This window comes from Marmota flaviventris, chromosome 18 (genome assembly GCF_047511675.1).
Source record: "Marmota flaviventris isolate mMarFla1 chromosome 18, mMarFla1.hap1, whole genome shotgun sequence".
Taxonomy (NCBI): domain Eukaryota; kingdom Metazoa; phylum Chordata; class Mammalia; order Rodentia; family Sciuridae; genus Marmota; species Marmota flaviventris.
In genome coordinates, this window is record NC_092515.1 from 62,309,278 (window position 1) to 62,330,929 (window position 21,652).

General features: G+C 62.7%; 3 protein-coding genes across 11 annotated transcripts in view; 1 reads left to right on the forward strand and 2 right to left on the reverse strand.

The window, feature by feature from the left end:
* Window positions 1-83: 83 nt before the first annotated feature.
* Trappc2l (trafficking protein particle complex subunit 2L) lies at window positions 84-3,918 on the forward strand. Its single transcript, XM_027933239.2, has 5 exons — window positions 84-193; window positions 1,443-1,615; window positions 2,498-2,585; window positions 2,703-2,782; window positions 3,730-3,918. The coding sequence occupies exons 1-5, from the start codon at window positions 161-163 to the stop codon at window positions 3,773-3,775; spliced, it is 420 nt and encodes a 139-aa protein (XP_027789040.1). The 5' UTR covers window positions 84-160; the 3' UTR covers window positions 3,776-3,918.
* A 3,720-nt stretch (window positions 3,919-7,638) lies between these two features.
* On the reverse strand, window positions 7,639-10,659 carry Pabpn1l (PABPN1 like, cytoplasmic). The gene is made up of 7 exons (XM_027933129.3): window positions 10,341-10,659; window positions 9,960-10,095; window positions 9,773-9,840; window positions 9,195-9,301; window positions 9,016-9,103; window positions 8,408-8,550; window positions 7,639-8,103 (listed from the first exon to the last, which is right to left on the reverse strand). Exons 1-7 carry the CDS (start codon window positions 10,590-10,592, stop codon window positions 8,064-8,066), a joined length of 834 nt encoding a protein of 277 aa, XP_027788930.3. The 5' UTR covers window positions 10,593-10,659; the 3' UTR covers window positions 7,639-8,063.
* A 6,153-nt stretch (window positions 10,660-16,812) lies between these two features.
* The window catches only part of Cbfa2t3 (CBFA2/RUNX1 partner transcriptional co-repressor 3), a 64,366-nt gene continuing 59,526 nt past the window's right edge, over window positions 16,813-21,652 (reverse strand). For all 9 annotated transcript variants that reach the window (XM_027933000.3, XM_027932997.3, XM_027932998.3 and 6 more), the window contains 5 exons: window positions 20,970-21,055; window positions 20,167-20,365; window positions 19,750-19,818; window positions 18,392-18,582; window positions 16,813-17,525 (listed from right to left, as the gene is read on the reverse strand). In XM_027933000.3, coding sequence (XP_027788801.3) covers window positions 17,256-17,525; window positions 18,392-18,582; window positions 19,750-19,818; window positions 20,167-20,365; window positions 20,970-21,055 — 815 coding nt within the window. In that variant the 3' untranslated portion in view covers window positions 16,813-17,255. The remainder of the gene's footprint in view (window positions 17,526-18,391; window positions 18,583-19,749; window positions 19,819-20,166; window positions 20,366-20,969; window positions 21,056-21,652) is intronic.

Sequence of the window (21,652 nt, forward strand, 5' to 3'; positions counted from 1 at the left end):
AGCTGAGCGACGGAAGGGCGCGGGGCCCACTTGGCGGAGCGCGGGGTGGGCGGGGCCACAGCCGCCGGGACCCCGCCCGGTCAACTGCCGAGGGACGGGCGGGCCGAGGGACGGGCGGGACCTGGCCGGCGATCACGTGATCCGCGCAGGGCCTCCCAAGATGGCGGTGTGCATCGCGGTGATCGCCAAGGAGGTGCGTGCCGCGGTTGGCGGAGAGCGGCCCCCGCCCCGGCCCGCGCCCCCTCCGGCCTGACTTGTCCCCCCGGCGCCCGCTGAGCCGCGGCCGGGCCGCCCGGAGTTGTGCGGTCCTCCTCCCGCAGCCTCTCCCCGCTTCCCGCTTTCCGATCCAGCCGCCGGTCCCCAGTCTGTTAGAGACAAAGCGGGTTCTGTTGCGCCTGTGTCGAAAAGCTGTCCCCGGCTCCCGGCGGCGTGGCGTGGCGTCCCCCTCCCTTGCCACCTGCCCCTCCTCTCCCACCGAGCCTGTCCGCCGCCCCACGCGGCCCTGCGCGCTCACCTTGGCCGCGGCCCTTGCAGCCCGCTGGCCGCGCGTTTCCTCGGGAAAGCTCTGTCTGAAGGCTCAGGAGCTCAGGGCGACTTAGGTGCTCCTGCTTCCTGGCCCTTCTTCTTGAGACTGGCTTCGGAGGTGGCAGGGACGTGGCCTCTCCGGGCTCTTGGCCAGCTTCCCTCTGAGCACACGCCACAGCTTAGCAGTGCTTAATAGGTGCTCCTACTTAGGGTGGCCTTACATCATTCATCAAAGCACATCTAATCTTTCTGTAAACTCATGGTGAAGTCCAGTGTTTCTTGTTGAGCCGTTATGTGTCAGGGACTATTTTCTGATCTATTGATCAGTTACCAGACAGGTATCAGTCGGTGTGAGCATATTTATTGTTCACCAGATGTCTACATTACCTTATGCTGGGCAAGTGTGAATTGTGGTCTGTGGGAGCCCAGGAAAGGTGCTTGTCTCTGAGGTCAGGCCGGCAGCAGTGCCGAGCTGAGGAGGCTGAGCCAAGTCTCCAAGGGCTTAGTGACAGGGCTCCTGTCCTTGCATGGTGTGGTAAAAACAGCTGGCATTCATGGTGCCATACTGGGAAGGCTCCACAGAGTGGAAGGTGGCCAGGGCACAGTGAACCACAGGTGAGTGACCCACCCAGGTGACAGGGCCAGTTGTCAGGGGGCACTCAAGCCCCTTTTTATGGGTCCTTTCTGCCCACCCTTATGCTGTCCCTCTGCATAAACTGCTTGGATTAGGTCAGGCCCCTGAAGACATACCCACAACAGTGTGGAGAATTAAGCTGTGGATTTTAGAGTGAGAGCACATCTCCTAGGGGGGTTGGCAGGCCACAAGGCCACTCTCAGGGTGCTCTTTGGCACTAGTCAGAGCTGGCACAGGCTGGGTGGGTGCCTGCCCTTTCAGTTGCCACTGTCCTTTCTTGCAGAATTACCCCCTGTACATCCGCAGCACCCCCATGGAGAGTGAACTGAAGTTCCACTACATGGTGCACACCTCCCTGGATGTGGTAGATGAGAAGATCTCCACCATGGGGAAGGCCCTGGTGGACCAGAGGGAGCTCTACCTGGGCCTGCTGTACCCAACAGAGGACTACAAGGTGTATCTTTTAGGATGCTGTCATCTCAGGGTGTGCTTTGGGAAACACTTGAAAAAAAAAAGTGAGAGTTTCAGTTATCCAAGGAGATTGAGGGGCCTGAAGCTAACGAAGTCTTCCTTTGAATCTCCTTTTAATTGAAGATGCATTTGGGAAATGCTGGACTTGCACTTCTGGAAGACGGGGAAGACTGGGGGGCGGGTTTCCTTGCCCTGTACCAGCAGGTGTGTCTTCTGTGCTCTGCAGGGGCTGCCACCTTAGAGCAACAGTGATTTCATTGTTAGGTCCTGCCTCACGCACCACTGGATGCTCTTGACCTTAGGATAAGGTTGAGACCTCGGAGTTCAGAGAGAGCCCCTCAGGCGGTAATGCAGCTTGTGTACACCAGCATTGGCCTGGAAGCCGCGTGTTACACTATGATATGACCTCTGGGGCAGCGGTGGGGGATTCACCTTATCTATTTGCAGTTGGCTTCCTGGGCCCAGTATTGCTTTATAAAGAGGGTTAGGCATCCCCAGTGTCCAGAAGGACTTGGGTCTGTGAATTGGTGGGGTTATGTGCCTCCAACAGTCACCTTGGCATTCCAGGTGTGCAGTTTCCCACCTGCATTGTGCTGCAGGACCATCCTGGCCTGGGCACTTCCTGTGACTCAGGGTGTCTGGCTCCTCCAAGCAAGGATACCCAGAGGTCCCTTAGCTCATAGGCGCTTTTTAAAAGTGTTTGTTTATTTATTTTTGTGGTGCTGGGGATCGAACCCAGGGCCTTGTGCATGTGAGGCAAGCACTCCACCAACTGAGCTGTAGCTCCAGCCTGGCTCTTGGTGTGGGGCTGGGCCAGTTGCTGTCATGCATCCCGTGTTAGAGCATGTTCCCTGACTCACTGTGCAGATACGGCTACGTGACCAACTCCAAGGTGAAGTTTGTCATGGTGGTGGATTCCTCCAACACAGCCCTTCGAGACAACGAAATTCGCAGTGTAGGTGCAGGGCTCTGAGGCCACGCCTGGGGGGTCTTCTTGTATTCTCTTTCTGAGTTGAAATCCTGGGAAGCCACAGGTCTGGCAGTGCCATGTGTATGTTGGGTCTTGTTTCAGATGTTCCGGAAGCTGCATAACTCCTACACAGATGTGATGTGCAACCCCTTCTACAACCCTGGGGACCGCATCCAGTCCAGGTGGGCCGTGCTTTCCAGTCTCCTCTCTGTACAAGGCCTGCCTTGCTGAAAAGGCCAGCCTTGGAAGGTCAGGAGCCCTGTGCCCCCGAGGTCCACTTAAAGCAGCAAAACCCTGATCTCTGAACCAGCTCTGACAGATCTCCAGGTACAGAGCAGATGGAAGGAGGGGGCAGAACTTGCCCATTTGGTTTCCCAAGTGAGCCCCCAATTACCTGAGGCCCTCGGGGGAGTTAAGCAAAGGCCCAAGCTTATAGACACCTGTTCAGGGAGAAGATCTGCTGTGTCTTCACCTGAACTGCTTTTCACGTTGAGCTGGGATGGTCAGGAACCTGGATCACGGGTTTTGCAGGTTGCTCTCATATGGACAGACCTGGGGCAGGGTGGTGCAGTGGTGTAGAGCACCTGCCTGGCATGCACGAGGCCCAGGTTCAACCCCCAGTGCCACAGACAAGTAGAGCAACAAGTGAAAATACTCAAGGCTTGAATGAACTTCAGGAAGGCACTCCATCGAGGAGCGCAGGGTTCGTGAGCTCACACTCCAGACCTGCTTCCCAGAATCCCTTGTTCCAGAAAGTTCCCAGGAGGCCCTTCTCTCAGCCTCGACCCTGTGTGTCAGGTCCTCCTAGGTCCCAGGTGAGAGCAGGCAGGTGTTCCTGGGCTCCACAGGGCAGGGCCAGCACTGTTGTCGTCACTGCTGCCTGCCCACCTGGCTCCCTCCCTGACCTGTCTGCGACCTTTGGACCTCCATGCTGTGAGGACCGACCGCCAGGGAGGGCTGTGGGCAGCTGTGGTCTCATTCCTGGTGTAGTGAGACTGGCCTCACTGAGTTCACTTGCCTGGCCCTGAGCAGCCCTGAGCATCTGGGGTTGGGGTGGCAGTCTGGTGACCAGCAGAGGGACAGAGGCTTGGAGACCGGCTGCCTCTGAATGGGCCCATTTCCTGCATAGGGCCTTCGACAACATGGTGACGTCTATGATGATCCAAGTGTGCTGAGCAGGACTCTGCCCTGAGGAGACGCCTGTGCGGAGCTGTTTAGAGACTTCCGTTTCTGTCATTTCTGTCCTGAGTGTTGAGACGTGCCCGGGGGCTGGGTGGGCTTGTGCGGGTGCCTCCCCACTAAAGGCCTTTTGAGGTGAGATGCGCTTGGTTCTTCTCTCTCAGCAGAGGGCTCTTGCTGAGGCCCCCTGTAGCACCAAGGGAGGCTGTGGCCACGGCAGGAGGTGCAGGGAAGGGGCAGGGGACAGGATGTCAGCCTCCGCCTCTCACCTCTTGCTGGACGGCCCAGAACCAGCCTCCAGGGTGGAGGCGTGGGTAACTGCCCACACCTTCAGGAGCAGGAGGGGCTCTGGGTGTGGGACTTCTCCCCCCTCCTGGACGCCCACCTGGACTCTGCTGTGGGCACAATTCCCCACTTGCCCCTGCTTCCCGACCACAGAGCCTTCCCTCCTGCTCCTGCCAAGGTGGTCAGCAGAGGCGTCCAGGCTGCTGCTCCAGCCCCTGGCTTCCCTGAGACCTCTGCAGCCAGAGGCCACGTAGCAACCCTAGCTGTGACCAGGAGAGTGGCAGCACCTTCTCAACAGGTGGCTGGGGGCTGTCTTTCCTTTTGTCATTCAGTGGCTTGTCTGAGAGGTGAGGGTTTTTTTTTTTTTTTTTGGTACTGGGGGTTGAAGCCAGGGGCACTTTACCGTAGAGCCACATCCCAGCCCTTTAAAAAAGTTCTTATTTGGAGACAAGGTCTCACTAAGTTGTTGAGGGTCTCGCTCAGTGGCCCAGACTGGCTTTGAACTTGGGGTGCTGCTGCCTCAGCCTCCTGAGTTGCTGGGGTTCTTAGTGTGCCCTGTTCCCTGGCTGTTCTTTCTTTTTATTTTGGGGTACTGGAGATTTAAATGCCTTTAAAGCCAGTGGCTTCCTGAGTCGTGGTGCCCCTCTGAGCCCTGCCCTCCTGTGCATTCTGTCAGGACTCCCAGGGCCCAGGAGGGCCTGGGACGGGCGGTGTGTTGACGGCCCCTTGGCTGCAGTGGTGTGGAGGTGAGCTGCTTCTCCTTGTCTTTGTTACTGACTCCCCTTCAGCAAGCATGGTGCTGATTTTTAAAAAATACACGGGAAGAAAGCCCTAGGCCCTGGTCACCTGGGGGAACAGGAAGACCTGGAGCAGGCCTGGAGGTGCAGTGAGCAATGGCTACCTCTGATGTCCTGGCCCCAGGCTCTCCCGGGGCCTTTGGTCTTCAACGAGAGGCTTGTGTTTGGAGAGGGAGGACAGGACGGACGGCAGCCCATGGTAGCACCCTGGTTGGCCCTCAGTGTGGGCTGTGGTCGGGACAAAACAAAGTGCATGTGCCCGACGCCCATTCTCCTCTCCTTCCCAGCAGAACCCCAGCTTTACTGGAGACTGTTGGCCAGATAGACAGCAGTCCCCCACTCTGGCACAGCAGGACAGGTCGTCCAGGCCTCCAAGTGCATGCTATTGCAAGAGAACCGCAGGTTGACAGCTGACAACTGCAGGTTGCTTGAACTCAGGTTCAATCTGAGCCCCGTCCCCAGCCCTATCCGGTATTTTATTTAGAGACAGGGTCTCACTGAGTTGTTTGGTGCCTCGTCGTGGCTGAGGCTGGCTTTGAACTCACAATCTCCCCGCCTCAGCCTCCTGAGCTGCTGGGATTCCAGGCGTGTGGCACCACACCTGACAGGAGAGACCATTTATAAGGGGGTTCAGCTGGCTATGGAGTATCCTTCACCATGTCCTATCAGGAACATTGGTGTGATGGCTGGAGCTCAGATAATCCTTCTAAGGGCATGAGGACAAGATTCATGCTGTGAGGATGGGGATCCGTGCTCACTGAGCCTGGACCTGGCTGGCATGTGGCCCTGGACTGTTTACCTTCAGCTTTTTTCAGGTAAGAAAACAGACTCCTCTTGTTCAAGCTGCTGTGTGGGTGTTCTGTCAGGGTGGCCAGGCCACTCCGGAGTGTGCTTCATGCCGGGGGTTTTCCCACGCGTTGTTAGGTGGCCTCCCCATGTTAAGCTCTGGAAGACCAGAGTCAGGAGTCATCATGTGTGGACGGGAGCTGCGGCAGGGTCCACTCACTCTGCCCGAGTGCAACCTGTCGCCCGCCTCCCCTCCAGGTGGCTCTCCAGGGCTGCTCCCTCAGCCTCCCTGTTAGTGGCCACCCTGTGTGGCCAGAGCCATGGCACCTCCACACAGCGGCAGTGCTGGAGGCCACGCTGAGGAGGGCCGGCATCTCAGCCCCCGCCCCCCAGCCTGCGCAGGTCCCCGACCCCTGGGAAAGGAGGGCTTCCTGGTCCCCAGAGGAGTGTGCTGCCTCACGGGCCAGAAGACTGCTGGGCATCAGACGGAAGGCAGCCCCTGGGCCCTGGGGGGGGAGGGAGGGTGGGAGGATGGGCGGCCGGAGCCCCACCCCACCCCACCACCTCGTGAGCCTCAGCCCAGGAGTGAGCCTGCTGCAGCCCCTCCCCCAGTGGCCCAGCAGGCTCCTCTCTTGGCAGGACCTTGACCCTCAGCCTCGTGGGCCCCACCTGGGTGGGCCTGCAGCCCTGAGTCCTCCCTGGAGCCAGATGCACCTCCCCTCCAGGGCGGGCCACTTGCAGACTGCACTGCCCATCGGGTGGAGCAGACCCAGGCCAGCTGGACGTCTGACTCACCAGACACAGGGGCCTAAGGAGTCAGAGCTGCGCTAACGCGTCCCCCAGGTGGCCTTGAAGCGGCTCCTGCTCTGGCGATTCTTGGCCCCTTGACTGGGCGCGTCACTCCTGCTCTCCCTCTGCCTGTCCTGTCTGGTGTTTCTGGGTTCAGTGTCATGTGTCACTGAACCTAGGGTCGAAGGTCCCGGGTAGTCCAGGAGAACCTCAGCTGGAGGCTTTTTCCCCCTGTACCAGGGATTGAACCCAGGGCGCTTTCCCACTTAGCCACATCCCCAGCCACCCGCCCCCCTGCTTTTTAAAATATTTTATTTAGAGACAGGGTCTAAGTTGCTTAGAGCCTCACTAAGTTGCTGAGGCTGGCTTTGAACTCTGATCCTTCTGCCTCGGCCTCCAGAACCCTGGATCACAGGCCTGCGCTGCTGTGCCCAGCTTTATTTTTGTTTTGAGAGGTGGTCCGAGTTACCCCGGCTGTCTCACATGCCCCATCCTCCTGCCTCAGCCTCTTAAATAGCGGGTTACAGGTGTGCACGTCATGCTTCACAGAAAGAAAGTCTCTGAAAGTGTGTTGAAAGGTTTCTGGATGACTCAGGTGTGACGGCCACACCTGTGATCCCAGCTAGGACTCTGTCTCAAAAAATAAACAGGACTGGGGATTGACCAGTGGTGAAGTGCCCAAGGCTTAATCCTGTTCAAAAGAGAGGCTTTCCAGGGGCTGGAATGGAGCTGTGGCTCAGTGGTAGAGCGCTTTCCCGGCACGTGTGAGGCCCTGGGTCCGATCCTCAGCACCACATGAAAATGAAATAAAAACAAAAGTGAAGGCAGTGTGTCCATAAACGACTAAAAGCTACCGAAAAGAGAGAAAGGACTTTGCAAGTGAGTTCACACTGACGGATTTTGGAGGTTGGGACGTGGCCCTGTTTGGGGCACCACTCCCCTTGCTGGAAAGGCCAGCGCTGACCCAAGATTACGAGGGGACAATGGGCACAGGTCCCCGGCAGCGAGAGCCTCTCCTGCTGGATGGGAAGCTCCGCCCGGGACGGAGGCAGACCCACAGCCTGGCCCTGCTCCCTGTGGGCTCTGGGCACAGAGGACCCAAGTGGCAGCTTTCTCAGGACACGGTGCCCGGGGGGGTCTCCACTTCTGCTTCCCGACCTGACCAGGGGGACCTAGGCCAGGTGCCTCCAGGGGTGGGGGGGCCAGTGTGCCCTGGCCCTCAGCCACGTCCCACGGCGCCCTCTGGAGTCCGCCCGGAGGAGCACGCCCAGTGAACTTGGAGGCAGGAGACCTGTCGTCAGTGCTTTTAAAATATTCAGATTTAATATAATTTATGCTTTATTCTAAGACACACAGGTTTCTCTTTTTCTTTAAAACTATCGGTTGAAGAACCAAGTCATCCCATCCCAGCCCCAGGGATGCCTGCCCCTCCTCCTGCTCCCCACCCACATCTCCAGAGCCCCAGGCTGCCACCCACTGGCTGACTGTGTAATTTGTGGCAGTGGCCGTGGGGTCCAGACCACCCTGGTGGACGGTCCAGCCACACAGACCTGGCCATCTGGAACATGTATCCCCCAGGGAAACTTGGCTATCTCCCTGACTGCACCCCTCTCAAAACGCTGTGCCTTCAGTACGGCGAGAAGCGCGGAGAGGCTCTTCCATGGGCCCTGTGGGAACAGGGAGGCCCACGGTGAGGACACCGGGCAGGGGGATGAGGGCCTCTTGAGAAGGTCCCAGGGAAGGAGGAGCCTGATCTGGCGGCTGCCATGTGTCCAGATGCCCATCTGCCAGGGCAGCCCTGCCATGGACCATGGCCTCACACCAGGGTGCTGCTGAGCCTGGTGGGACCCAGGGGGCAGCTCTCCAGTCCGGCAGGGCCCTCGGGCCCTTCTGCAGGCCCCTGGCTCAGCACCCTGGGCAGCCGAGTCCCGTCGCCCGATCTCCAGGCCAACACCCACACAGCCCACTCACCAGTGCTGCCCACGAGGTCTGAACCGGGACCGGCACTGGAGGTCACTGCACAGGAAGGCGGCCGCCCTGGAGGCCGAGGGCCCCCGCAGGCCCCCACGGTCTGTGGAGCTGATCCCTGGGAAGTTGGTCCTCTTGGGCAGCACCTGGCACCAGAGGCCACATGAGTTCCGGCCTTGTCCCTGCCTCCTCCTGGCCAGGGTGGCCTGGCAGCAGCCTCAGGCTGGGCCCAGGGCTTGAGGCGCCGAGCTTCTCCGGATGCCCATGTAGGCCTACAGCTCCCCTTGCACCTGGCTGCAGCCATGGTCACGTGACGTGCCTGGTGCTCACCCTTGCAGAGGGAGGAGAGTGTCTCCTTCAGGCCACACCCAGAACAGGTCCAGCTTTGGGAATGAGGGCCCGAGGCTCCTGCCATGCCCTGCCCTGGCCTTGCCCTGCCAACCTGCCCAAGGCACACAAAGAGGGCTTGGCTGGGACAACTGTGTGTCCTTGGGTAGGTGGCCAGCCTCTCTGTGCCCGTTGGCTCCATTCCAAGGACTCGCGATAAGAAGTGCTCGGCACTGCAGTGCACTGGGTGGCCTAGAGGTGTGCAGGACGCCAGAGACAGGTACCTTGATGACGCGGCCCCGGAAGATGCTCTCGTCCAGCTCCATGGCAGCCTGGGCTGAGCTCTCGGTGGCAAACTCTATGTAGGCATAGCTGAGGGCAGCATGGGCACAGTGAGGACCCAGTCTTGCTGCCCACCCAGCCTTGCTGTCCCCCCCGGCCCTGCCCGAGGCCCTGCACCGACCCCTTGGGGTGTCCCGAGAACTTGTCGCACAGGATGGTGACGCGGTGGACCTGGCCGCAGTGGTGGAAGTGGGCCTCCAGCTCCCTGGCCGTGCCCCCATAGTCCACCTGCTGTGGCAGGGCAGCGCTGTGGGGCTGGGCTTGCACAGATCCCACCCCTCGGGGGTCTCCTTGGCTGAGGGCTTGGGAGGACCCCCAAGACTGGGCCCCTGGCCGGGGGTCATTGAGGCCCTGGTCCCTGGAGGACAGGCTGAGAGGGGTTCCCCCCACCCCCCTCGGTGCACTCAGGCCTGGGGCCTTGGCTCAGGCGAGGGGCACAAGGCTTGTTAAAGGTGGTAAACCTCACCCGAAGATCCCACTCGGTGGCACTGGGGAGTCCTCACGTGGGACAGCAGGCCCATGTTGCCCCCAGGGGACAGACGGGCCCACCCCAACCTTCCTGGAGGCCAGATATGCCCCCTCCCTCCATCCCTCCATCTGGTGAGTCCCAGCCACAGAGGACACTAGTGTGACCACCTGCCTACTCTGGGGTCTGCGCCTTCGGGAGGGACGAGCCCTTGCTGCCCTCCCCCCACTCACGTTGCCCACGTAGATGGATCTGTGGTCAGCCTCCACCTTCTCCTTGGGGGTCCCAGGGAAGGGGCAGCCTGTGGAGACAAGGCCTCAGGACCAGAAGGCCCCCCACAGTGGGCACCTCCCACCGGGGGTCCATTCCCCACCCCTCAGGGAAGGTCGCCCTGCTCCGCGGGGGTCTTGGGGCTCCTACCTGTGGTCCCAGGGCTGCTTAGCAGCCGCCCAGTCCCTGTGCCGTCCCCTGCCCTGGTCCTGCCCTGGATGCTGGGTGGCTCCGGCCGCTGCTTCGCCTGCTCCAGGGCCCATAGCTTCAGCTTGATGGCCTCCAGCTCTTGCAGCCCCTGCCCGCAGTCAACCTGGGAGGGGGACAGCCTGTGGGCCCTTCCAGAGGGAGGGCAGCTGTGGCCGGCCAGCCCTGGCAGAGGGTCACAGCCCCTTCGGGGCAAACCCTTCTCTGGACAGGATACAACCTCCTGGAGGGAAGCTCCTGGGCCCACGGACTCCACCCGAGGCCTCCCTCACTGCCGCCTCGCCCAGGCGGGTGGGCCCAGCCCTCGGCCACCCCGCAGGGTGCTACCTGGTCCGGCCCTGGGCTCTCGGCCCGGCTCCCCGGCTCCAGCAAGGACAACAAGAAGCTGGCGTCTCTGTCGTCCTCCTCGGCCTCTCCCCGCCGCTCCCCCTGCCCACCCCCACCCCCTGACTCCAGAGGGGTCTTCTCAGGCCTGCTGCAGGCCCCCCAGCCCTGGGCCTCGGGGTCCGAGGAGGCCGCCTGGAGCCAGGCCTCAGTAGGCGGCGGGAAGAGAGCGTGGCTCCGGAAGGGCCACATGGGCAGGTCGGAGGGCTGGCCGGACTCCTGCTGCGCACGGCCACACCCACCCCTGCCCGGGCCTGGCTTTAAGCCTGCCCCAGGACAGCTGCTCCCACTTGCCGCTGAAGAAGGCCTCCCTGGGCGCCGCCTCCGGCCTGAGAGGTCAGGGCGCAGGCCCGCCTACCGTCCTCCTCACCTGGCAGCGCCCGGGGCCTGCTGGAGAGCAGCACCTGAGCCCAATCTGCACCCAGCCTTGCCCAGCTTTACCTGGGGGGCTTCTGCAGCTGCCACCCACCACCCTCACAGGCGTGCCTCCAGCAGCAGCCGGAGGTGGCCCTGGCATGAGCAGGTCACCAACACACACTGCAGGAAGGGCAGCTTCTGGGGACAGTGGCTTGAGGGACTTGAGGGCCAGTCAAGCAGAGCAAGGCCCTGGAGGGTGGGCTGAGCCAGGGTGGGGTCCTGGGCCCAGAGGAGAGGCAGTGACCTCTGTTGGAGACCTGGGCGGACGGAGTTACCCTACTTTAACTCGTACACTCCGGGTGGTCCTGGCCTCCACCAGCGGCTGCCCCCACACCTCACAAAGCCCTGGGCAGCAGCAGGCGTGTGTCCCTGTGTCCACCAGAGTGGCTGCTCTAGAGGCATGCTGTGGCCACAGCTCGCCCTGGCCAGATTCTGGTGGGACTCTGGCTGCTGCTTCCTGAGCTGCCCTGTGTGCCCCAGGCACTCGGAGGTGCCCACCTAACCCAGACCCACAGCCCTGCTTCTCTGGGACCACCCCCCCCCCCAAGCTGGCACCTGGGGTCTCTTCCCAGGGCATTCGGGTCTGGGGAGGAGAGGTCAGGGCCGAGGGTGGAGCTGCACTGGGGATGGGGGCAGGGGGTGGGGATGCAGCCTGGGAAGCGGTCAGCCCAGCCTGCCCCTCCCTCACTGGCCCGGGCCTGTTCTCACCTCCAAAGAGGCTGACCCAAAGCTCCGTCCCAGGCCCCTAAGGGAAGGGTTCTCTGGGAAGCCGCGGGCCCAGGAGAATGAAGATCTGAGGAACCACCTCCTGCCCTCACCTCCAGACACACTAGTGGGCAGGACCCCAGGGTCCTGGTCACTGCTTCCAGGAAGCTTCCCCAGCTGCTCCTCCCCACCCAGTGGACCCTGTGCCCAGGCTGCTCCCTCTGTCCTGCGTCAATTATTCACTGCAGGTGTCCCCTGGCAAGCCAGAGTGCCTTGGAGCGGTGTCCATGTCCATGCTGAGAATAGGCTGGCCACCCAAGGGCTGGACAAGGACACCCCACCATAGGCTGCACGCCTCCCCCGTTGTGTGGCCCAGATGCCCGTCCACTTCCATGCAGAAGGCAGGACACTGCAGGCCGTGTCCACACCAAGACGGCTGGGTGTGGCCCAGCCCTGGTCAGACTCTGCTCGGAGCTCAGTGTCTGCAGCGGGAAGAATGTCAACCCTATGCTACCCTGAGGCGTGGACACTCCAGCCCAGCGGGCTCCCACCAGCTGCCCGGCCTGGGACAGCTCGCCCACGCCAGCCTTTCAATACCCTCAGAATGCACATGTTCAAATCCCGGCTGAGTGTCAATTACTGACCCTTCCTCTAGGCCACCAGAGTGCCACAGCCTGCTGCCAGATTCTTGCCTAAGTCAGGACACAAGGTGGCCCCACCCTGGCTCGAGATGGGTGACCGTCCTGCCACATCCTCCTCTGATGGCCGTCTCACACCCATGCCCAGCAGGCACCCAGTCGGCTGTGGGCAGGTGGCAGGGTGGGGCCCTCAAAGTCCTCAGGTCACCTCTGGGCCTGCAGTGTCTAGGCCTTCCTGAGGTATGGACCTTGAGGCTCCCCCCCGACTTCCAGAGCTGCCCACAGTGCCCTCTTGCCGTACCTCGCCAGCCTCCTCTGTGTCACAGTCCCCCGACGTCCACCCTCTGTCCTCGTGAAGGTGCCGCCTTCCCTGCCTGCACAGAGAGCCCCCACTCTGTGCCTGGTGAGTGAGCATGTGACCTGGGACCCAGGAGGGGCATAGCCACCAGACAGACCCAGGACAGGTGGGGGAGCTGGGGCAGGCAGCAGGACCCAGGGACGGAGGGACGCAGAGCGGGCGTGGCTTTTAGAGGAAACCCACACTCCCCGCCCAGCAGCACCCGAGTCTGCGCCCCAGCAGCTGTGGCCACGCCCTGGCCGTGCCTGGTGCAGGGGTGAGGGGCTGCTGGGCTGGGCCGGAGGGGGGCAGGTGTGGTGCCTGCCTCTTGGCAGCTAGAGAGTGGTTGCATTTGGTCCATGGTGGGTTCCCTCACCCAGGTCTGGGGGCTCTGCCGGAGCCGGCTGGATGGAAGGCCGCGGGATGGAGTCTTCTGGAAGCACTGGCACTGCTGCGGCTGCCGAAGCCCTGTCTGTGGGGTGTCCAGCGCAGGCCCAACCTTCCCTTCCCCCCTCAGCACAACAGACCACCGTCCAGCCCTTGTTTCAGACAAGCCCCGGTGGTGGAGCCTGGGAGGCAGGGCAGTGGAAGTGGACCCAGGGCTGGGAGGTGCTGGCAGGGGACCTGCGTCTGGCCCGAGGTCCCAGAGAATACCACCTGGTACCCAGTTCCACCACCTGGTACCCAGTACCACCACGCCAAGTCAGCAGGCAGCCCAGGAGGACTGAGCCTGGGCCGGCCGGGACCCAGTAGAGCAGGTGGGAGCGGCCCAGGGCTCGGGTCAGGCCAGCCCCGGCTCGCCCTCTGCTCCTGGGCACCCTCCTCTGAGCACTGGCCCTGAAGAGAGGAGGGGGAAAGGGCGCCCAGCCCAGCGGTGAGGCCTCGTGGGGGAACGTGCTTCCCCTGACGGCAGGCGCCCAGCCCAGCGAGACTGTGCGCCAACTCCTAACACGTGCCCCGTGCCCTGCCACACTCTGCAAGCAGGCCCGGGTAGGTCAGGGTGACCACCGAACCTCAGCCCAGGCTGCCCACCCCCCCGCAGCAGACGCTCACCTGCCCCTGCAGTGAGGAGATGGCAGGCGGGACACTGGGGGGCTGTGCTCACAGGCAGCGTCCCTCGGGGCAGCCTGAGGGCCCAGGACAGGAGGATCCACAGAGTCCCTGGGCTCTGGGACACTGAGGAAGTGAGGACACTGCTCTGGATGCAGTGGAGGGCCCTCTGCCTGGGGGGACTACAGGACACAGGACAGGTGTGGGGTGTGCGAGGCCATGGGCACCAGGACCAGAGTGGGTGAAGGGGGCCAGGGTGGGGTAGAGGATGGGCAGATGGACAGAGAGGGGCAAAGCACAGGAGGGACAGGGAGGGGCAGAAGAGGGTGGGTGGAGAGAGGAGGGTATGTGGATAGATGAACAGATGGGTGGTGGACAGGTGGGTGGATGGACAGATGGACACAGGGGCAAAAGGTTGGATGGACAGAGGAGGGTGGACAGATCGATGTGTAGATGGACAGGTGGGCAGTGGTGGGTGGACAGGCAGGTGACCGAGTGGACCAGAGAGACAAGATGAGGAGTGCGTCAGTGGCCGCATCTGGGCTGGGCAGTGGGCAGAGCAGGGACAGATGAGGCCAGAAACACAGCTGTGGTGTCAGCCTGAGGGTCCATTTGGAAAAACTCACACCAGGGAAATCTGGGGCCCAACCTAGTCCCTGTCCACTGTGGCTTGGGTGGACCCCCGTGCCCTCCAGCCCCAGATGTCCCTGAGCTCAGGGACAGTGCTGATGGACGTGCGGACTAATGGGGGGCCCACTCCTTGCCCTGCACAGCCCTGGCAGGCAGTGGGGCTGGGGTGTGGTCCAGCCTGTCCCACCCACCACCATGGCCACGCAAGGAATGGGGAGGCCCACGGGACGCAGCCAGGGTCCTGGGCAGGGCAAGGAGATGAGGGCGGGAGAGGCGAGGGAAGCACACCAAGGGTCTCTTTCTAGAAGGGCAGGGGCAGCCCCTGACCGCCCGTCTGCCTGTCCCTGGACGGGCCTCGGGCTGGGATCTCTGGCGCCACCTGTCTGCTGTGATGGTCTCCCGTGCGAGCTTTGGCCCTGGCACAGGAGGTGAAGCTGCCATCCTGGTTGGGCGCACGGTGTTCATTGCCACCCATGAGGCAAGGGACACATAAGTGCCCTGTCCCCTTGGCCACCGCTCTGTGCTTGGTTCTGCTGTGGGGTCTTTGGCTGGGTGGATCCTGAACACAGTGGCCCCAGTAATACTGGCCCCAGGGGCCCTGCCTTCCTCACTGCTCCCCGACTTCAGGTGGCCTGGGGAGCCCCTCAGCACCGCCACCTGCGCTTGGTCTTGGTTTCTGGGTCCCTGGTCAGGCTCCTTACACACGCAGGACTTGCTTTGGGCAAGTGGCATTTAACAGTTGGCCTGAGGGGCAGCTCTTCCCAGCTGGCCCCTGGAGGCTGGTCTGGCTGGGTACAGCAGCTGGCCCCACCTCTCTGTCCTGCTGGTCCCCAGGGAGCAGGAGGGGCTTACAGACAGAGCCAGGTAAAACCGCAGGTGAGTGCTCATCCACACCCGCCTGGGTCTGCTGCCCCTGCCCCAGAGCTGCCCAGTCCTGGCCCGGGGACACGGGACCCAGGAGGGCTGCGCTGGTGCTCCTCACCCAGAGCCCACCTCGCCAGCCAGCAAGCCCGTCTTCCTCCCGGAACATGGTGTCCCCCCACCGAGCTTTGGCCTTTTGGGCAGTGGGCTGCTGGGCCGGGCGCCAGCAAGACGCAGCACTGGGGGCAGAGGTGGGGAGCGAGGTGCCCCCCAGGGAGGCAGGGCCCTCTGTGGGCATGGGCACGGGCACATCCTCTGCACCTGAGCTGAGGCTGGATGCGAGACCAGGCTGCGTGCCCTGCCATGGAAGCAGACCCAGGCCCTGGCTCTCTGAATCCCACAGAAGCAATCCTCCCCCAGGGCAAGGGCCCGGAACCTTCGGGAGGTCACAGGAGCCAGGCGGCTGTGCCAGGCTGGGTTCTGCAGGCCCTGGCTGGGATCTTCTCCTAACTCAGAGCAGACTCCATGACAGCTGGGAACCCGCGCCACAACCACGCTCCCCAGGGCCGCGTGCAGGACCCGAGAACTGGGTCCTAAGCCATGTGCTTCCCAGGTTTCTCTTAATTCTTTATTTGGCAAACATCTCTTCCTATCACCACCATCGCAGACACCATTTTTGGACCTCTGCGAAAACCAAGTACATTCACATTCATGCGCACTGTGCCTCGGGTAGGGCCCCTGGACGCGGTCAGAGGCTGGCCACTGCGTATTGCACTTGTCCTTGGCGCTTTTCACAGCGATGCACAGCAGTGTGGGTGGTAGTCGGCTCTGCCCTCCCACTCAGCGTGGCAGGGACTGGCCGTCCTTCCTTTCCTCCTTGAGTGGTGGACACCATGGGGTGGAGGGCAGGTGAGGGCTGGGATGGCCAGGGTGCCCAGAACGAGGGTGGAACTCAGGGCTATGTACATCTGAGTCTCGGGGAGGGCAGGGCAGGGGGCTTTTGTTTGTGGGCTTTTTTTTTTTTCTGCAAAAGTTTGGGAGAAAGAGTAGCTGCAGGGAGACATGGGCGGTGGCGTTGGGGCTCCATGGAGGTGGGACGGGCGGGAGCGGAGGTAGAGGAGGAGACCAGAGCGGGTTCTCAGGAGCAGTGTATCTCCTCTTGCTTTGAAACGCAGTCCAGAGTCAACCCAAAAGATCGACACGGCGTTGTTTCGGGGTTTTCTCTCTCTGGGAAGAACACTCTAGCACTTTCTGCTCACGGGTGGAAAATGAAATGTGAAGTGTCACAGAGGCGTGGGGACAGAGCGGTGTCCTGCTTGCGCCTGGGGATGACAGCGCAGGGGCTCAGGCTCAGCGTGCCTGCCCAGGGCCGCCAGCTCAAGAAGACCCCAGGGTGTGCCAGACCCCACTGTCCCAAGACCTCCAAACAAAACCAAAACTGAAACGAGAGACCAGCATCCAAACGAACCCAAGATGACCGAGACAGCGCTCTGGCAGTGACAGACGCCTGGGTTTGGACGTGGTGCTTTCTGGGCTCCTCTGCAGCGGAGGTGAGTGCGGTATCCTTGGCTGGCTAGCTGGCAAGGTAGTTAGCGGGTCTGCTTCCTTCGCCTTTTTAAAAGACTTTTTGGATTTTTACTTAAAGCCAAAGAGTTTGACATTAAAGGAAGAAAAAAACCTGAAACCGAAAACACTTCTCGAGTCGGAAGCTGGACTCCCACCAATCCTGCGCACCTGTCGGCCGCAGGGAGGCCGAGTGCAGTGAGTCCAGGTCTCCGGCTACAAAATCACAGTTTTATTCCCTTTTTAACAAGGAGGGGGACCCCCAGCCTTCCTTGTCCCTTTCTGAGTAGCTCTTTTGCCGACAAAACCCCTCAAAATTCTTTGCTGGAAACATAAGCCCCGTGAGACTTCCAGTGTAGAGAAGGCGGTGGACCGTGAAGACGGCACGCCCGCGGAGGGACGCGCGGCCACTCCCGCGGGTGCTGCGGCGTGGGTCGGTGGTGGAGGCGAGGTCGTGGGCCGCGGCCGAGCTGCCCGGGGCTGCGAGGCAGGCGGGTGGACTTTCTCGGTCCTGTTTTCTTTTGGAGACAAGCAGTAGCAGCAGTGACTCCGACCGGCCGCCCTGTGGGGCCAGGTGGGTGGTGGGCGCGGCCTCCAGTGAGCCGGCCGGTGGGCGGGGCATGGGGTCCATGTGCTGGCCGGGCCTGGGAGGGGTCAGCGGGGCACTGCGGTGTCCAGGGGGCCGGGCGGGCCGGGGGAGCCGGAGCGGGAGGGCCCGGCAGAGCCGGCCTCGCTGGGGCTGGCCGTGGTGCCGGGCTGTGCGGGCAGTGGGTCGGCCACAGCAGCCGCGGGCCCCTGCAGGCCCTGGCCGCACACGTGGTGGTGCTTCTCCCAGTCCCTGTGCTGGCAGAAAGACCCGCAGTAGCGCGCCACGTTGCAGCCGCTGCACGTCTCGCTGGCCTTGCGCCCGCAGTTCCAGCAGCTCTGGGTGGGAGGAGCAGAGGGCACAGTCAGCCTGGCCAGACCCGCTGCCCAGCTCCCGCCCGGTGCAGCCATCCACGGTGCTCAGGCTGGCCACCGTCTCAGCGAGCGAAGCTGTGGCCGGGGAGGGTGGCGTGTTCCCCCTGCCTGCTGCACGGCCCCCACTGACTCCCCTGCAGGTCTGCTGTGCCCACTGGAGCAAGGAGCCCCTGAAGGGCCACACACTGCCCACGTGGTTCTCCCCAGGACATCTCTGTGAGGGCTTCGCTGTCTCACCTGCTTCTACGCCATGTCCTCTCTGACCCCCAGCCTAGCCCAGCACAAGCCCAGGCAGGTTTGGGGGTCTGTCCTTCAACAAAGGGCATCCCAAAGGCCCCCCTGGAGAGGTCTGTTCCTCTCCCTGATGTTTCTGCTGACCAAGTTCTTGGGCAAGGAGGAAATGGGCCGCAGACTGTGCCCAGCACGTGGTCATCCAGGTGCACAGGACCCTCTGGCCTTCTGCTCACGTAGCCCCCGGTGCCCACAGGTCTCCTCAAACCTTCTGCTTTCACAGCTCAGAGCAGAACCTACGCTTTGGTGTCAGCGACCCAGGGTCAGATAATGGCCCCACACAGGCCAGGGCCTTAGCTGGCCACCTACCCTTGGACTAGTTTCTGTATCTGCATGATGAAGAGGGCCGCAGGGCACCTTACCAGGCTGTGTGGGCAGCAGGCTGTGTACCTACTGCAGCCACCTGTGATGGCCACCGGATGGGGACCTGGGTTACAGAGCTGTTGGGTTCCAGCCACACTTGGCCCACCCCAAGTCTCACCGTCAACCCCAGTGGACCCAGAGACAGTGCGGGGCCTAGGAGCGGCCAGTGGCCCTACCTCGCTGGAGTCCTCCTGCTGGTTGACCACGGTGAGGGCGTCCTCGGAGGCCTGCCGCTTGGCCTCGGCTAGGGCCCGCTCCATCTTGGCACGCTCTGTGCTGATGAGCTCGTGGGCTTTGCGCTCCGCGTCCGACACGGCCCTCTGCAGCTCCGACATGGCCTGACGCTTCACCTCATTCACAGCCTCTTCTGCAGGACACGGAGGCCAGGCTGGGGTCAACAGGGCTCCGGGCCTCCCCCACAACCGAAGCAAGGGCCATGTACACGCACACACGGGCACAAGTGTGTGACCTAACACGTGTGTACAGGCAGGGGCCTGAGGGACCGCGGGCCGGTCGAGCTCTGACCACCACTCCACCTGTAGTGGTCTTCATGCTGGTGTGTGAGGGCCAGGCCCACGGGGAACCCACACACCACACTGGCCCAGGCCCCTCTCCAGCACGTCAGCAGAGACCTCAGGCCACCTGGAACCTACGCCTGCTGCCTGGCCCTACAGTGGAGCTGCGGCACAGGGCTGAGGCTGCGGCCCACGTCCAGAGTCCACTGGTGACTTGCGCCATTCAGTTCCGTGGTGACACTCCTGCCCTCCGCAAGCGCCTGCTAAGCACCCCGGGGCTGAGGCCTACCTCAGTTTCCCCGAGGCCTGCTGTCCCTGCAGCGTGGTGTGAGCGGGGCTGCTGAGAATGTCCCATGGGGTCAGGGTGGGACCAGTGGTGTTCCCTCCTCAGGTAGCCAGGCACCGCGAACCTCCCACCCCAGCCTCTACGTGGGGATTGCTGGCTGCTGGCAGGGCCTGAGCCCTGGTCTGAGTGACATCAGGACCTCATCACCACACAGCTCCACATGGACCTCAGCAAGGCGCTCACCAAGCCCTGCCCGTGGACAGCTGAGGTGCCTGCCAGGCAGGGGGTGTCCAAGCCAGGACCCTGGCCACAGCCCACCCCTCATCTCCAACTCTCGGCGGGGGCCCTCCCTCCTCTGTGCCTTCAAGACCCGAGGATCCCGTCTTCCTCCTGTTTCACACTGGATCCTGCCTGCTCCCATCTCCTCTGAACCCCTGCTGCCGAGCAGGCACGGGTCTCTCTCGCCACCCTCAGATCTTGCTGGGCGGTTTCCCGCTGTGCCAGTGGATGTTCCCACATCCTCCCCTGCTCAACACGGTGCCAGCAGGCTGCGTGGACTCTGAGTGCTGAACTGCACAACATCTGAGCGTGTGCAGAGCAGGATGTGCAGAGTCCCTGGGCTTGGCTGGGGGAGGCCCAGCTGAGACCCTAGGTGCCTTTGGGCACCCCTCACTGCCGGGCCTGTGAGGGGCTCCCACAGCTGTCCCGGGGTCTGTCCTGCAGCTATACTCACCGGCTCTCCTCCAGATCTCCTCTGGCATGTAGCCAGAGAGGGTCCGAGGTGTGAACTCCCGGTGGACATCTGAAAAAGATGCGGCCTGAGGTCAGCTCCTCCGTCACACTGCCCAGGCCCCAGGAAGTGCTTTTCACTGGCAAGGGATCCCTAGGTGCCCAAAGGTGGAGACCCTGCATTGGCACGGGGGGCAGGAAGGGAATGCTCTGGAACCCCACCCAGGTGGACCCTGGGTTCAGGCTGGGGGCTGGGCACATCCTGGGCCCTTCTTGGTTTTGCAGAGTCCCCTGGGGTGTCCCAGTCTTCCCACAGAACCGGTGGCGTCTTTGTGCAAAGCGGAGAAGGCACCACCTTTCCAGGGAGACTGTTTTATCCTGGCCTGTCCCCCGGGCCAGCCCGGCCCTCCTCAGTGCACACCTGGCTGAGACCCCTCGGGGCTGGCGGAGCTGTTAAGGGTGCGGGTGGCAGCGGGTGTGGGGCCCTTTTTCACATCCTCCGTGTCACTGAAGCGCCGTATCCAGTGGTGGAGCTCCTCCCGGTCGGCCTCCTGGCACCTGCGCAGCACCGTGAGTGACCGCCGTGTCTTCTCCACCATGTCCATGATGCAGTTCAGGAGCTGAGTGGACAGGGCGGGCTTCAGCACCTTGGAGCCTGGGGGCAGCCAGACACGTCCCGCCCTGCAGGGTTGGCTGGTGGAGACCGGTCTCCATGGAGCAGAGCGGCTGGGCAGGGCGGGCTGGGGCTGGCTCTAGGCGGGGTCCTCATTACCATGGGCATCAGGCTGGCATGGGTGTGGGGACTGGAGTCCCTCCTCCCTGACCCTCTTAGGATGCTTGCCTCGGGACTGCCTTTCCTTCTCAGGCGAGGCACGGGTGGAGGGGACGCAGTCTCAGGGCCCACAGGTGGTCTGAGGAGCAGGACGTGGCCCACCGGCCCTGAACCCCTGGGCCACTTCCCACCTCCAGAGGCCCCACGGGACTTTCCCCAACGTCCTACAAGGTTCAGGCGGCACCCTGGAGAGCTGGGCAGGAAGTGGCGGGAGGGCTCCCGGTTCCTCCAACAGTGCCTGGCCGGCTGCAGCCCACAAGGGCACACATGAAGGTGGCCAGAAGGACAGGGTGGGTCCAGGCAGGGCGCTGGGCCCAGCGGAGCCCACGCTCAGCGCAGCTGCCCCCAAAGGCCCCATAGCCGGGCAGCCCCGCGGCCCGCTGGGCACTCACGTTGTTGAGGTGCTTCCACTCCTCGGCCCACTCGCGCTCCGTGAGCCTGTGGTCAATCACTTCCTCCTGCCGCGCCCCGGGCGCCCCTGAGGGAGGACAGGCGCAAGCTCAGGCCCCGCCCACCACCCCAACTCCACCAAGCCCCGCCCCACAGCCCCTCACCCTCCCAAGCCCCGCCTCTCTCCCAGCCCCGCCCATGCCCCTAAAGCCACTCTGCTCCGGGGACACCCATTCGCCCCCAGCACCGGCCCTGCTCTCGGCCCCTCCCATGGGCTGTGCCCTGGACCCTGATCCTTTGCCCACTGACCCCCAGTGCCCCAACCCCCATTGGTGAGGAAACAGCTCAACAATTGGGAAGAGGAGACAAATCTGTTCCTGCCCCTGGCCTAGCTGTGTCCACCCCCCTCTGCCTCCTTGCTGCCCGCCCTGGGCCCACAGCTTCTCCAGACCTGACTGTGAAGGGCCTGCGGCTGGCCCTGAGAGTGTCTCACAGTAGTCTGCACTCCTGTGCATTCCTCAAAGCCAGGTCACGGCCCTCTGCAGTGTACCCAGAATTCCTGTCCCAAGTGCCTTGTTGTATTAGGTAAGGTGACTCTGTCTACTCTAGGTCCTCCTAGAAGAGGACAGCTGCGTGTCCCCAGGGCTGAGCTCTGGCCTGGGTGCTCAGTCTTATCCACTGGAGC

What these genes read in the sequence shown, in the direction of transcription:
- Trappc2l (XM_027933239.2), top strand. Translation starts at nt 161, where the DNA reads ATGGCGGTGTGCATCGCGGTGATCGCCAAGGAG. An exon ending in CCAACAGAGGACTACAAGGT is followed by an intron (nt 1,616 to 2,497) that starts GTATCTTTTAGG and finishes CTCACTGTGCAG; the next exon opens with ATACGGCTACGTGACCAACT. An exon ending in GAGACAACGAAATTCGCAGT is followed by an intron (nt 2,586 to 2,702) that starts GTAGGTGCAGGG and finishes GTCTTGTTTCAG; the next exon opens with ATGTTCCGGAAGCTGCATAA.
- Pabpn1l (XM_027933129.3), bottom strand. Translation starts at nt 10,592, where the DNA reads ATGTGGCCCTTCCGGAGCCACGCTCTCTTCCCGCCGCCTACTGAGGCC. An exon ending in GCCCAGGGCCGGACCAGGTA is followed by an intron (nt 10,096 to 10,340) that starts GCACCCTGCGGG and finishes GGGCTGCAAGAG; the next exon opens with CTGGAGGCCATCAAGCTGAA. An exon ending in TTCTCGGGACACCCCAAGGG is followed by an intron (nt 9,104 to 9,194) that starts GTCGGTGCAGGG and finishes TGCTGCCCTCAG; the next exon opens with CTATGCCTACATAGAGTTTG.